Source organism: Achroia grisella, unplaced genomic scaffold (assembly GCF_030625045.1).
Source record: "Achroia grisella isolate CSIRO2021 unplaced genomic scaffold, CSIRO_AGI_Agris_v1 utg460, whole genome shotgun sequence".
Classification (NCBI taxonomy): domain Eukaryota; kingdom Metazoa; phylum Arthropoda; class Insecta; order Lepidoptera; family Pyralidae; genus Achroia; species Achroia grisella.
In genome coordinates this window covers 475468-490312 of record NW_026712870.1, presented here as the reverse complement: position 1 = coordinate 490312, position 14845 = coordinate 475468, and the positions used below count along the sequence as shown (strand labels likewise).

General features: G+C 35.8%; 1 protein-coding gene across 3 annotated transcripts in view; it reads left to right on the top strand.

Moving 5' to 3' along the window:
- The window catches only part of LOC131845184 (cytokine-like nuclear factor N-PAC), an 84890-nt gene extending 71253 nt beyond the window's left edge, over window positions 1-13637 (top strand). For 2 of the 3 annotated variants that reach the window (XM_059194224.1, XM_059194221.1), the window contains exons 8-12: window positions 4924-5034; window positions 8418-8561; window positions 9653-9779; window positions 12479-12658; window positions 13010-13637. In XM_059194224.1, coding sequence (XP_059050207.1) covers window positions 4924-5034; window positions 8418-8561; window positions 9653-9779; window positions 12479-12658; window positions 13010-13209 — 762 coding nt within the window. In that variant the 3' untranslated portion in view covers window positions 13210-13637. The remainder of the gene's footprint in view (window positions 1-4923; window positions 5035-8417; window positions 8562-9652; window positions 9780-12478; window positions 12659-13009) is intronic. The other variant, XM_059194223.1, reaches the window with a different exon arrangement.
- Window positions 13638-14845: the final 1208 nt, after the last annotated feature.

Here is a 14845-nt window from a genome sequence, read left to right as displayed (position 1 = left end):
TCACACTTCAATGACTGTAATCCGAGATGCGATAGTCAAGCATTGTTGTATCTTATGTGTTAATTCCAAAATTAATGTTTTTTGTATGTGTACCGAATAAGCTTTTAATTCCTCCAACAGTTTTTGCTTGATGATCATCATCATCATTATTATCAAATTCATCAATCATTCTCTCGAACTTTCGCACTTTTTAGATGATATATCATCGTTTAGACTCAAACCGACTATGTGTTTCAAATTTTGTAAAATTGTTATAAGTGGCAGAAAGTATCCTGTATGATTTATTTATTTTGACTTTGACTTTGAAAAGAAAAAGGCAGATAAAGTAGACGAGCATGCAAATACAGACAAACCCACTAACTATATAAAAACATTGTCTACCAACACATTCTCGTTATATTGATCTAACGAACCACTCGCTCAATATTGATTTGAATATTCCGAGTGCCAAAGTTATTTATTGCCGCGCGAACTCCAATGTTTACTGTCCACTTGTAATAAATGATGAGTGAATCTGGAACAGTCATAAGTGGTGCGACCACACGATCAATTGGAAGGGGAGATATCTTTAGGGTTCCGAAACAGAGATTTGCGCGTCTTTGCAACTGAACTATTAGCACCATCTTGAAAATTCTCTATTTTGTCCTTACACTTCTTTGTATGTATATTTCAGAAAATATTCATGTTATTACGCCACTTCATGTTCACATTATGACGACCCGAAATGAATGGGATAAGGTTGATGAAAGTTGCAAAATATACATTATAAATTTCTGTTTGTTTTTTATTTGTTTCTGAAATTAAAGCGACAGTTTTTAAGAGTACCATATGACTTCGCGTTCGTAAACTATTCCACCGTTAATCTTTAACTTTTCTTCCTGTTCATATACGTCTACATAAAATATTATTATCCTTTGTTCAACAATTTGCAATCCGTCGGACCGTAGCGTATTGTTTCATGGTATTCTTGCAAGTTCAATACGTAGTCCTAGTGAGCGGTTAATGACACCTTTATTGCTAGTATCATAAGGTTCATAGACCGTTGGCTGTGGGTCATACTAGCTGATATTACGTAGTGTTATGGGCGTACATGTGGGTCGCAATATTTCGCAGCGTGAGTGAGTGGGTGGGTTTCCTATCGAAAGTATTCATCAGAACTAACGTATTAATACATTTGCTGTTACTATTGGTTTATGTAGACAAATTTATTGGTTTTGTTATGTAATATTAAAAAACAAATAACGGAATCGATGAATAAAATCTAGTAGTACTTAACGTTTTTCTCTGCTTTAGTAAAGATTGGAGTGATTCGTTTTAGGGTACAATAGGACTGGCATGTACTTAGATGGTACAAAGTCCCTAAATTTAAAAAGAAATAAAAATAGAGTAAGAGGTTTTGCATTAGTGATAATGCGCAATTATTTTTAGTAAACAAGAGGTTTATAAAATGTTATTAGGTATAACATCTACATCGTAACAATTTTTATTATTATTAATATTGATAACGTTCTGATTGTTTTCGTATCATTTGCGATGTAATGAAGTCCAGGCATTGTACATTATTCAGTATTTGCTTTATATATATTATAATTTGCATAATTTTTACTAGTATTTGTGTAGTCAAGTTAAATGAACATCACAGCGTCTAGTTGTGCAAACACAATTGACCTTCACTCTAGCAGCGATTGTCGCGAAATAAAAGCATGCTGGTGATTATAAACGTGTTTGATGTCTCGACGAGATCCGTAAACATGTTAATATTAGCTATTTTCATAGAAAACAGGCTTCCCTTCGCTAGATTATCAAAGACATTAATGAGAATACTACTAGACCTGTTATTACGTCACAGAAATCTTGTCTATAGATAGATCTCTTATTCTTTTGTAGTTCCTAATATATCTGGTGTCTGGTCGCCCTGTACATTCCTCTTTCTGTACAACTGGGTTGTCTGAGTTCTAATAGATTGACCAGGTCAAGTTATGGTAACGCTGAGAACAATTGTTTGTTTTTTTTATGTGAACCTGAAATATTTAATGTATTCCTAGAGACGCCCCTGAAATTACAAAATGAATAGGTGACGCTCGTCATACGCTGCCGTTTCTGAGAAATAGGTGTCAGGCCTTCTAAATGTGTATTTAAATTCGTTTATGTACATAATACTTAAATAGTTTTAAAAGTAAATATACCTTAATGACAGTTTGTGGCAGTCAGAGCCATTGTCAACTGTCGACTTCTTAACATGCCCATAATTTGATGGGTTTATTTATGCAATGTGTCTATCGGTGTTTTTAAGTAACTAACCCGTGACACAGTAACTTTTAGCCGGGATATAATCTATCTTCATATCTTTATAACATCCGTTCAGTCGTTTAGTCACGAAAAGGTAACAAACAGACAAATGTATATCATTCACTAGCGACCCCTTCCGACTTTGCACGGATGCATTACCTATCTTTGGATTTCTCGGTTTGTTCTATGCCATAACATGCACGTATTATAATATATGAACCTTCCTCGACCTCGACGACCTTGGTGGTCTAGTGGTCTAGCACACCGCCTTACGACCGATGGTCGCGGATTCGATTCCTCGCACGGCTCAAATATTTATTCATGAGTATGATTGTTTGTATCGGTCTGGGTGTTTTCTACGTATAATATGTATGTCTTTACAAAAAAATATATCTATGTATATGTATCAGTTATCTAGTACCCATAACACAAGCTTTAGCTAGCTTAACTTGGGTCAAGATGGCGCTGTGTGAATTGCCTTGAGATTATTATTATTATTCCTCTTGAATCACTCTATCTATTGCTGAAAACTGCATTAAAATGCGTTACGTCTTTGTTTTATGCTATGTTAAGATAATATTAGGATGCTAGTATGGATATAGTTTTCGATTACAGCCCAGTTTATGCAGCATATCTTATTTCAACAGTGAAAGATAGATTCCTATGTAATATGAAACATTCCGTTTTCTCAACTGAACCGTTCTCATCATTGACAGTTCGTCTATTAATAGAAGTGAATCGAGACATTGAGTGCTCGCTAATTTACCGAAATAGCATGTCATTATCGATCTTTTGATGATTCTAAAGTAGGAACTCAGAGTTGTGCTCATGTGTTACATTTTGTTGATGTGATGGGTAGCGAATTAATTGGCTTTGTTCAAATGAAGCAACGCAGGTTTGCGCTTAATTGTGTCATAATGGTTCAATGTTTGGGATGTCATTTCTTATTTTATATCAATTCATCTAGGCAAAGAACCTCACGTACAATTATACAATACATTTCTTAAGTTATCAGTCAAATGTTTCTATCAATGTCAGATATATTATCGTAATTACTATGAATATTAACATAGTTTTCTATAAGAATTTTGCTGCTGTTTTTGCAATGTCAATATACATTTGAAAATATTACAATACTAGCTGTGCTCGCGGTTTCACCTATATGAAACTTATAGCCTATTGTTATTCTGTTGTATAAGATGTATTACTGTAAAGATTCAAAATCCGTTTATAGCGTGAAAGAGTAACAAACATACATTCATCCATAGTCACAAATTTCGCGTTTATAATATTAATAAGATTTACAGCATCTTCTAAGTTTTAAACATTTGCCTAAAAACTTAAGTCGCAGTATACCATACTGGGACCTATTAATTAATTGTGTACCTAAATAAAGTTACATGTGGCCATTGCCACTTATTGTTACTGTCCGACTATTGTTTTTCAACTGGTAATTAATTGAAATATATCTCTAAAGGAAGTAACTCGCATTGTATGAAATGGCGAATATGGCAAGTCGACGTGGTGTCTGAATGAATGGTCCGGCTTCGTGTGCGTGTTTAGTAAAAAGCCGTTATCAAAATGGCCGCGCTTGGTCGTCCGCCATTGTAAAGCGCGGTCGTTGACGCGGCGGGAGCCAGACGTGTGCCTGGCGCGTCGTATCGATTCAAGTGACTGTGTACGTACAACGACATCTGACGAGGGAACTAACAACTGAGTTGTAGTAAGGCGACAATAGATGGCGCTTTTACATATATTTTGCTACTCGTAGAATTTTTCTAGAATAAGTTGAAATTTAATGGTAGATCACTAGATGTAGCGTTGTAGGCACTTTTAGGTGTTGATGTGAAACAGAAAAAAAATATTTTCTTAAATTTCCACATAAGTATTTTTATTCGGAAGGTTATTATAATATTTGAATTTTATAATTATACTAGCTACTCCCCCCGCCTTCGCACGGTTTGTATAATACATATAAACCTTCCTCTGGACTAACTCAATCTATTGCTAAATGCTGCATTAAAATTCGTAGTGTAGCTTAAAAGATCTAAACGAACAGACAACGGAAGCGACTTCATTTTGTACTATGTAAAGATAAAATATTGTTCTTATAGCACTGTTTTACGTTGTCACTATATATTTATAAAGAGTAAATTATTACAAATAATTTTAGGTACCTTTTAAAGACATATTTCAATAGAACTTTTGACATTAATGCGAGTTTATCGTTCCCAGCCTTACTAAACAGTTGAAACTATATTTTAAACTAGCTGTACCCGCGACTTCGTCCGCGTGGAATTTAACTTTATTTTTATAAAATAAAGTTAGCCTGAGTTACTCCTTATTACATCAGCTACCTGCCAATAAAAGTCCCGTCAAAATCAGTCTAGCCATTTCAGAGATTAGCCGGAATAAACAGACAGACATACAAAAATAGTAAAAAAATGTTATTTTGGTATATGTACCGTATATATATTCATATGCATGTAGTAAAAAACGGTTATTTCAATATTACAAACAAACACTTCAATTTTATTTCTATGTGTAGACGTGTAGATAATTCGTACACGACCGTAGTACCTATTCTAGTTTAGCTTCATAATAATAAATCATGTTAAATTTTATTGTTCACAGTGTAAGGATTTCGAGAAGGTTGGCGCCACCATCGCCGTAACACCGTGTGATGTCGTTGAGGAGTCAGATATTACGTTCTCCTGCGTCGCTGATCCGCAGGCGGCGAAAGAGGTCAAGTTTGTTTGTAATTCTTTATTGTACAGATTATATATAAAAGGTCTAATGGTTTAGCAGTGGGCTAAACCATTAGACCGTAGCCTTCTGAAAGTCGCGGGTTCGATTCCTCGCACGACACGAACATTTATAGGGTATGATTGTTTGTATCGGTCTGGGGGTTTTCTATGTAAATATATATAACTCAAAGGTGACTGACATAGTGATCTATCAACGCACAGCCCAAACCACTGGACGGATTGGGCTTAAATTTGGCATGCAGGTAGATGTTATGACGTAGGCATCCGCTAAGAAAGGATTTTGATTAATTCTACCCCCAAGGGGATAAAATAGGGGATGAAAGTTTGTATGAAACTGTCAATTTTAAACTGATCTGGCTGAGACTTTGCATGCATAAAGCTACTATGACGTGGGCATCCCCTAAGAAAGGATTTTGATAAATTCCACAACTTAGGGGATAAACTAACGCGAGCGAAGCCGCAAGCAAAAGCTAGTGTATAATATGTAGGTATTCACGAAAAAAAAATCTATGTATTTGTATGAGCTATCTAGTACCCATGACACAAGATTTAGCCAGCTTAATTTGGGACTAGATGGCGCTGTGTGAATTGTCCAATATAATAATCATTCGGCGCGTCATCATATATGACGCCTTCGGAGGACTAGTGGTTTTTCTTTCAAATATGTATATGAAATGGTGCACCCGTCTGTGCTAACGGTTTACGCTGGTGGGGCACCAGTGGAAAATGATAAGATGAACATGTGGTCAGGTCAGCTAGCCCATCGTGACAAATTCACCAGGAATTTATCGAGATGGGTTCCAGGGCGAACCGCGTGGAAGTCAACCTGACATGATACTTTGCTAGCAATGGGGTCTACATTATTAGCAATCTCCTTCACCCCGGCGGTCTAGTGGTTTAACACACCGCTTTACTTTCATAAGAAAGTAAGGCGGTGTCTAAACGGTCGCGGGTTCGATTTCTCGCACCAGTTCCTTAGATTGGCAGTAATAATCATTGTTTTAGTTTCTGTTAAGTTGATAAATTTCCGCAATAATAGACTTCTTTATATAATAATAATAATAATAAAGACATTTAGCATTACAGTATTCTTATATGTTATCTATCTTATATATTATACAACTTAAAAGCTAAAACGTACTAGTAACGCTGAATGTGACTATATACCATCTTGTATACCATCCATGTATCTGTGATCTGTTTTTTTATATGTATAGATTAATCATTAGCATGAGCCATTTAATGGTATGTCTGAACTTAGCGATCCGTTAAAATAACGTTTTACTATTGTTAGCAGACAATAGATATTGTTGAGTACTTAACAAAGTAATAGTTTATGACTCAACCGCATCCAATTGGTGGTATTACAGTGGTAATCAAGTTTTTTTTGTTATTTCAGTGATTGGATGCACGAAATACTATATTTAAACGAATTTATTTAAATTAAAGTTATTTCCGTTGTGTCTTATTTAGTTTGTGGAAATAATTTGTTTACCATGTTGTTTTCGTGGTATCTATATGTATAGTATAAATGTTTTAGTCGAATCTATAATTTAAATTTAGTTTAAATTAGTTATCTATATGTAGTTAGTACGCATGTGTCTAAAATATATATACTTTTTTTTTTTAGGAAATTTGAGCACGTTAAATTTTTTTTTTATTATTTCTGTACTTTTCTTTGGATAAAGGAAATAAAATCTTGAATGGCTATAGGTGTATAAACACTGATAAATTTTAGTGGGTTCGATTTGTATTTATTACGAAATTTCGGCACGTTTGATTTTTTTTATATATCCAGTACTTTCCTTTGGACAAAGGAAATAAAATATCTAATGAGCATTGATGTATAAACACTGATGTGTATAGTGGGTTCGACCCATATTGTACATAAACAAGGTACATACAAAGGTCACCCGTGCCATCGGCTTTCATCAAGGGCATTAGGATATTAGCTGATCCATTGACCTTTTGTGGCCTTTGTAAAATGTTAAATGAATGGACACCGCACATAAACAAGGCGTAAATAAACCAGACTAGCTCGTACGTACTAACGTAAATGTATATATATATATATATAATACTAGCTGACCCCGTAAACGTTGTTTTATAATATAAATGAAAATAACTATTAAAATTATTATATTATAATAATAATATTTCTTTATTGGAACTCAATAATAATATTTTCTAAAGTAGGGAACTGTTGGATGTAACAATAACAGCCATTAGTAAATAATACTGTGTCGTCGCCGTCAAGGACCACCTCCTTAAGACAGAGGCATTAGTGTTCCAGTAGTTCCTGACAATAGATTTGTATGATAAAAAAATAGGGGTTGGTGATAGAAGGGTGAAAATTTAGAGTTGTATATATTTTTAATGCCATATTATAAAATATATTAAAAAAAAATATTCCAAAAAGAGACCTATATTACTAAGATTAAATAAAAAGTAGGAGTCGAGTCGTATCAACAACTAAAGAGATAGATGGAAGATCGTGGAAAATGGCAAAAGCTCCAACAAGAGCGAGGCTCTTAAATTATCATCATCAGCCTGTGTCTGTCCACTGTTGGACATAGGCCTTTCCCAAAGACTTCCACCATGTGCGCTCTTCCGCCTTCCGCATCCATCCACTCCCGGCCACCTTTGTAATATAGTTGGTCTATCTTGCTGGAGGGCGTCCGACACTCCGTCGACCCATACGCGGCCTCCACTCCATAACCTTTCTTCCCCATCTATCATGGCTGACTCTGCTGATATGCCCGGCCCACTGCCACTTCAGCTGACATACTTTGAGAGCTATGTCGTCTTAAATTATAAATGAAGTTAATTCCATAATATCGACTGCTTAGTCAAAGCTCTACGTCTTTACTTTGGTGTCTACACAGGGAATATCTCCCCTCTTACGCTTCTCAGTCAGTGGCGTAGTTAGGTAACCAAGGGTCCTGGGGGCAAATCAAGAAAATAAAACTAATGTAGGGCCCCACTGCTCAGCATTACAGTTTTATTATAACGCATATATCTCTATCCGTCAAATTGACAACACTGCCAACCCGCAGAAAGAATTTAGGGTATAACTTTCGAATTTCTCTCAACAGAGTTGCCGATATTAAAGTCGGGTTTTGAAAATGGGAGAAATTTTCAAAAGTTCATTTCGATCGAGATTTTCTGGTAAGGGTTCGAGGGCCCCCTGAGCTTGAGGGCCCTGTTGCCTCGCCTAGCCCCTAGGTAGCTACGCCACTACTCTCAGTCCGTGTGCTTTAAGCGCGAGACAGTTGAATTAACTCTCTACTACTGATGTTATACATACGCTACACAGGTTCTTTAAAATCATGTATTAACTTAGAAACAACCAATTTATAGATGGTGTTCGGCAACTGCGGTGTGCTGCACTGTCCGTCGCTGGAGTCGAAGGGCTACGTGGAGATGACGTCCATAGATTCGGACACGTCTCATGATATCGTTGAAGCAATCAGCGGGAAGGGTGGCAGATATTTAGAGGCGCAGGTAACAGATTGACACTACTTAATGAATTTATATTATATCGTTTAATTCCGCTACAATTAGCATGTGTGAGACCACAAATATTCGGTGTGGAAACTTGACTACCATTACGACCTTCTCTAATGGCGATCAAATTCCGACCGTTATTGAGTCACCCATATTGCGACACGTGTTTTGCCTCTGAACGAGGCATCATCAGGCGTTGAATAAAGTTAGGATATAGCTTGGAAGTCTAGTGTTGACTGTTCTGCTACCAAATCGGGACAAATAAATTAACATATATATATATATATTGACGGCTTTGGTGGTCTAGCAGTTTAGCACTCCGCTTAACTTCCGATGGTCGCGGGTCCGAATCCTCACACGGTGCAAACATTTGTATTCATTATTGTTTGTATCGGTCTGGGTATTTTCTATGTATATCATGTATGTCTTTACAAAAAAAAATCGAACTATGTATGTCAGTTATCTTGTACCCATAACACAAGCTCTGCTTACCGTGGGACTAGATGGCGTTGTGTTAGTTGTCTAAGATTATTTATTATATAACATCATCATATCAACAGATCATCATCATATACCACCGTTGAACACTCACTTGTTGGCTTGCTCCTCATAAAAAAAGAATTAAGCCTACGTTATCACGGCTGAGGTGGTTCGGATCTTTTGTACTATACTCACCAAAACACTGAGCATAGAATGCATGGAGGATACGGTGTCATGGCGGTATCTTGTATATGCACAACAGTTACCTTGCAACTTTCCATCAGGCAAGAAAATTGTTTGCGGCATAAAAGGTGTTTATGTGGACAAAAGCATCAAGCAAGAAATTATGTGCGATATATCGGGCATATCTATCATACTTACCTTATTTAATTGGCTCTACTATACTTTTTATAGGGAAGAAAGAATAGTTAGTAATAAGGGCTTTGGCAATTAGCAATGCACCCTATGAGGTCGATCGCCATGCGGTTCCCATCCACAATTCGCAACGAAGGGCTGGCCTGACATCATTCTCTTCCCATTCTCTACTAACTCGTAGCCATTCACATTCATTTAAAAAAAATCTACATTTATATATCCATCTATTCCAGATTCAAGGGTCAAAGACCCAAGCGGAGGAGGGCACGCTGATAATCCTGGCGGCGGGAGATCGCACGCTGTTCGACGACTGCCAGTCGTGCTTCAAGGCGATGAGCAAAAACTCCTTTTACCTTGGTAGTAGTCAGCTTCTCCGGTTGCTAGCGCAAGGAACTTTGGACGTTGACACTTAGATTTAATTGCACAGCTTGTACCGATGACCGCGTTTATTTTGCTAGTTTTGGTAGCTGGAAAGGTCATCCGTTTATATCATAAAGAGTTATCATGTAGGATTTATTAGTTAGTGAGGAACAGCGAGAGACGGAGAGGGAGAAGGAAGGAAGAAAGGAGGAGAATGGTAGGAGAAGAACTATACATATATTAGCCATGACTGTAGGGTATGATCTCCTTTTCAGATGAAGTGGATACTATCTGTTGATGCATGAGTACATATATGTGTATGAGAGAGAGAGGAGAGAGAGAAGCCGAGTTTTGCAAAACAAAATGTTACAATGTAATGTTACAAGCTGCTCTATTTAAAATGCTTGCTTTAAATATGTCTTGACTTAGTATTGATCTCCGCCTGCACGTTGTCCGGCATCTTCCTAAAGCTAAACTTGTAGTAGATATAGAAACTGTGATATGTATTGGTAGATTTATCTTTCTTTACATTGTGTATTAAATAATTTTTATTTACAACATCTGATGGAAAATTAATTGTAAATGTTTATGACAACATTCGTTATATATAGACAATAATAATTTATATCAGAAAAGAGCATGAGTCAATGTAGCCATTTATGGTGGTAACACAGCGCTGGTATTCTGTCTCTTTTTATGGTTTAATGGTAAATAAGCTGAGCTCACCTGATGGAACAGGGCAGCAATCTTGTATATAGCAGTGTTACCAACATCACGTGATGCTCATGGTACGTCTTATGCGTTGCCATTCCTGAATAAATCAGATGTCTTGCCCCTGTTATTTTATTGCTATATTCCATAATTCAAACCAGAATACCAGGCCTCCGATACAAGTTACCACCTCAATCGATCCCCGCCCAATTGAAACAAAAATTTGAGATCGAAATTAAGACGGCCTGAGCCAAAGTTCGAACTCCTAGCGGTGCCGTCAGACTAAAGTCGTATCCTTCAGGCTGGGAATGACCTTCAGCCGCTCCAAAAGCCCAATAAAGGCCAGCAGCTACGGCCAATAGCAGTAGATTGTAGAAAAACAAGTCAATAAATAATGTATTGCTATTGAAATCGTCTATCCTAAAATATATATTTATAAATCAAACATATTTGTATCTACATTGACATGTATACTTCTGTTTCTAGAAATATTATGTGCCTTTATTTTTAAAGTATTTTATTTATTTTGTTCAATTATTTTTTTAAGTGTCAACTATCAAATCCGAGCGTTTGGAAATTGCATGATGATATGTTTATGGTTTTGTTTATGACATTATCCTACCCATAGCACTTATTATGCTTTGTTTATGTAAACCTTGCTTGTCTATGATCCTAATTCAATGGGGAATGTGGTTCATTACTTTCATACATTCTATACCTTATATTTATCATAAGATGCATATTTATTTTGGTTATTTGGTTTGTATGTGGAGAGTAATTTCAGGAATCATTGCATTTATTACAAGCCTGCATCGCCATTTAAAACACATTATTCTTAATAGATTTACACTATATTATGTTATGTATATTGTTTATCCTGAGTGAAGTTGGAATGGGCTGCTACTGATAAACAGAATGACAAAATAACTTTTTTAAATTATGAAAATTTACGTCATTTTATTCTATTTATGATTATCTATATACATAAGGAAAATACCTTGAAAGAAAGTTCAATAGCTAGAATACTATATGTATACTAATAGTTATTGAATGTTATTATGATTATCTTTAGTTTTATATATAAAAACTAAATAACGTTTGTTAGTCTCGCTAATAAAATTCAAGAACGGCTGAATCGATTAGTTTAATTTTGTTTCTAAATATTTATAGAACTCCAAAGAAGATTTAAGGTGAGAAATATATAAAGAAATTGCATGAAAGGTAGTAGAAACAATTATATTTACTATGCAAACTGGTCGTATTTGTCAAACAGGTGCGTTCAGAAATTTATTGCCTAACTAAACTTCGAAATACTTTTCACTTATTATTTAATTCTGAGGTGGAGCAGAGTTTGAGGGGTCGGATAGTAAGTAATAATTTTACAAGTTTTTAATTTGATTAAGGTATTAAGTATGAAAATTTGATAAAAAATAGTATTTTGATAAACTTCATCATGGTTTATTTTCGTTAGGTCAACAGATATGTTAGATAGTTAGTTCTATATGACAGATATATGAATATATTATATCATTCAGCAAAATACAGTATGTGGCATTGTTTGCATATGATACGGCAAAGTCTAATGTGTACCTGTCGGTTTGTTTTTAAAGGATTTTAATGAAATTTTACGAGTGGATAGTTCGTATCATGCGTCTTTTTTATCATGCATAAAAGAGGCAATAGTAAATTATTAAAATTGTAATTTATATTATATCATAAATGAAAGTATGTTTTTTTTGTTTGTTTGTTATGTTTTCACGTCTTAATTGACTACTGGTGTAGAAATTTATGTCTTTAACATATGCGATGGCAGAAGCTAGTAATCACATAAAACATATTATAATATGACTATTCAAAAGTGCTTATATTATATTTCTTTAATATGAAGATTATTTTTATTTGTAATTGTACAAAGAAAATAAGTAACAGACTAAATATGTCGTCCGGGAAGGAATGTAACGCGGTGGATGGTGTGGTGTCTGTTGCAGGCGACATCGGGAACGCGTCGAAGATGAACTCGGTGCTATCAGTGGTGGGCGGAGTTGCGCTGGCGGCGCTGGCCGAAGGTCTCGCGCTGGCCGACCGCGCCGGCCTCAGCCAGGCCGACCTGCTGGACGTGCTCGCACTCACGCCGCTCGCCTCCCCGCACCTCATACTCAAGGGACGAGGTTAGTGGCAGTCGGTGGTACTTAACAAAAAGTTTGCCGACCTGATGCTGATGTTAAATTTACGACGTCGCTCATGCCTTATGGACTTACATATACCATTTTTTATACTTATTGAGGTATCAGTTGGAATCCAGTGGAATATATGTTTGAGGTCAATGATCCTAAACAGCTTTACTTACTCCGACCGGTTATTGTATATATCCAACGAAATAAGGATTAAAAGTAAGGCGATGTGCCTTAATTTAAAATCAGGAACCAGTTATTATTTGTAAAGCATTAACGTGGTGATGTGTTAATAACAATGTTCTACTACATCGTTCCATTCATTAATAAGATGCATTTCGTTCGCAGCAATGATAGAGTCATCGTACTCAACGCACCAGCCCCTGACCCACATGCAGAAGGACCTCAAACTGGCGCTAGGGCTGGGCGACGCGTTAGAACAGTCGCTGCCACTGACGGCGACCACCAACGAGATCTTCAAGCACGCCAAGCGGCTCGGGTACGCGAACCACGACGTGGCTGCCGTCTACATCCGCGCCAGGTTCTGATCCGCTCCGACCCTCAAACCACATCCCACGCCGGGGTCCATTCTACGTGTTCTTGTATAGTATGTTATAGGTATCTTGTGTATACAGTTACAGGATTTTACGATTTTATGGGGGGCTTCGGAATACATTCGATTATAATAAAACTCCTATTGCTATAAAGATATAGTTCAAATTGCTTAGTACGTACAATATACTTGTAATTGGGTTAACTCGATATGCTATCATGTATGCGATTTTGTGCTATAACTAGTATCTCGACCTGCCTTCATCTGGGTTCTCATAACTGCGAGTTTTGTATAACTATATAAATATTTTAACATAATTGAAGTATTTAAGCGATTTAGGTGTTATTTTGCACAAGTCCATTTCACTACTTAATGGATTTATATTTTGTTTAATTCCGCTACAATTAGACCAGACAGTCAACAATAGGCTTCCACGCTATATCCGAACTATAATCAATCTCTGATGATGCCACGTTCAAAGACCAAACACGTGTCCGCTATATGGGTGTAGGCTCAATAACGGTCGGAATTTGATCGCCAGTAGGGAAGGTCGTAACGGTAGTCAAGTTTCCTCATTGTATATTTGTGATCTCACACATGCTAATTATAGCGGAATTAAACAAAATAATATAGATTCATTAAGTAGTAATAAGAAAATATGAAGAACCAGCCGTGCTCGTGGTTTCAGTCCCGTGAAATTTATAGCCTATGTGTTAATCTGATGTATAAGCTATATAGTAGTTTTTGCGTGAAAGAGTAATATAATATCCATCCATCCTCGCAAACTTCCGCGTTTATAATATAACTTAAAATTATAGGCTTTTCCGTTCCACTGCATATCAACTACTTTCTATTCTTACTCTATGGTTGGCTATTAGAGAATGCCACATGGCATTAAGCTAAGATAAATAAATAAAAAACTAAAATAAATAATTCCAATAAAGGAGAAAATCATTTATTTGGCTGAGAGATGGATAATAAACTTGGCTGTCAATATTTTGATACAAATGTGAGATTTGACGTAATACATATAAGGTCGAATATTGAATGTGGATAATTTCGTCAATAACTGTACCTCTGTATCTTGTAGGAACGTCCAGGTTTCAAACTTCTTGCCTTCTATATTTATATAGTAACTGGCTTTTTAAATAGCTTCATTTTTAACGCTGGCTTATTAATGTCATTTATGTGTTACCGGGATGCAAACAATATAGTTAGATACATAATATTCATGTATAAATAGATGTACATGTATGTTTTATGTATCTAAATCTAACATATACATGTATAAATACAATGATAAAAATGCTGATATTACATGATACTATAGTAATAATTAAACTCATAATAACAGGCAAATGTCGAGTTTTTTTTTGTAATACACTCACGGCAGCGTTTTATAGAAAGTACTTACTACTAATTAATATTTAAGGTAAATAAAACATTCTGTCAATTCGGAATGCGTTATTTTTATTATATATCTAAATATATATATTAGCTGAAATTTCTTCCATGCCAAATGGGACTGCTATATGCAGTATTATATGATTATTTTAACTGTTAAGTATCAATATATGACAGACAAACATACACAGGAGCATACTCAGTATCCCATTGTTGTATGATATAGC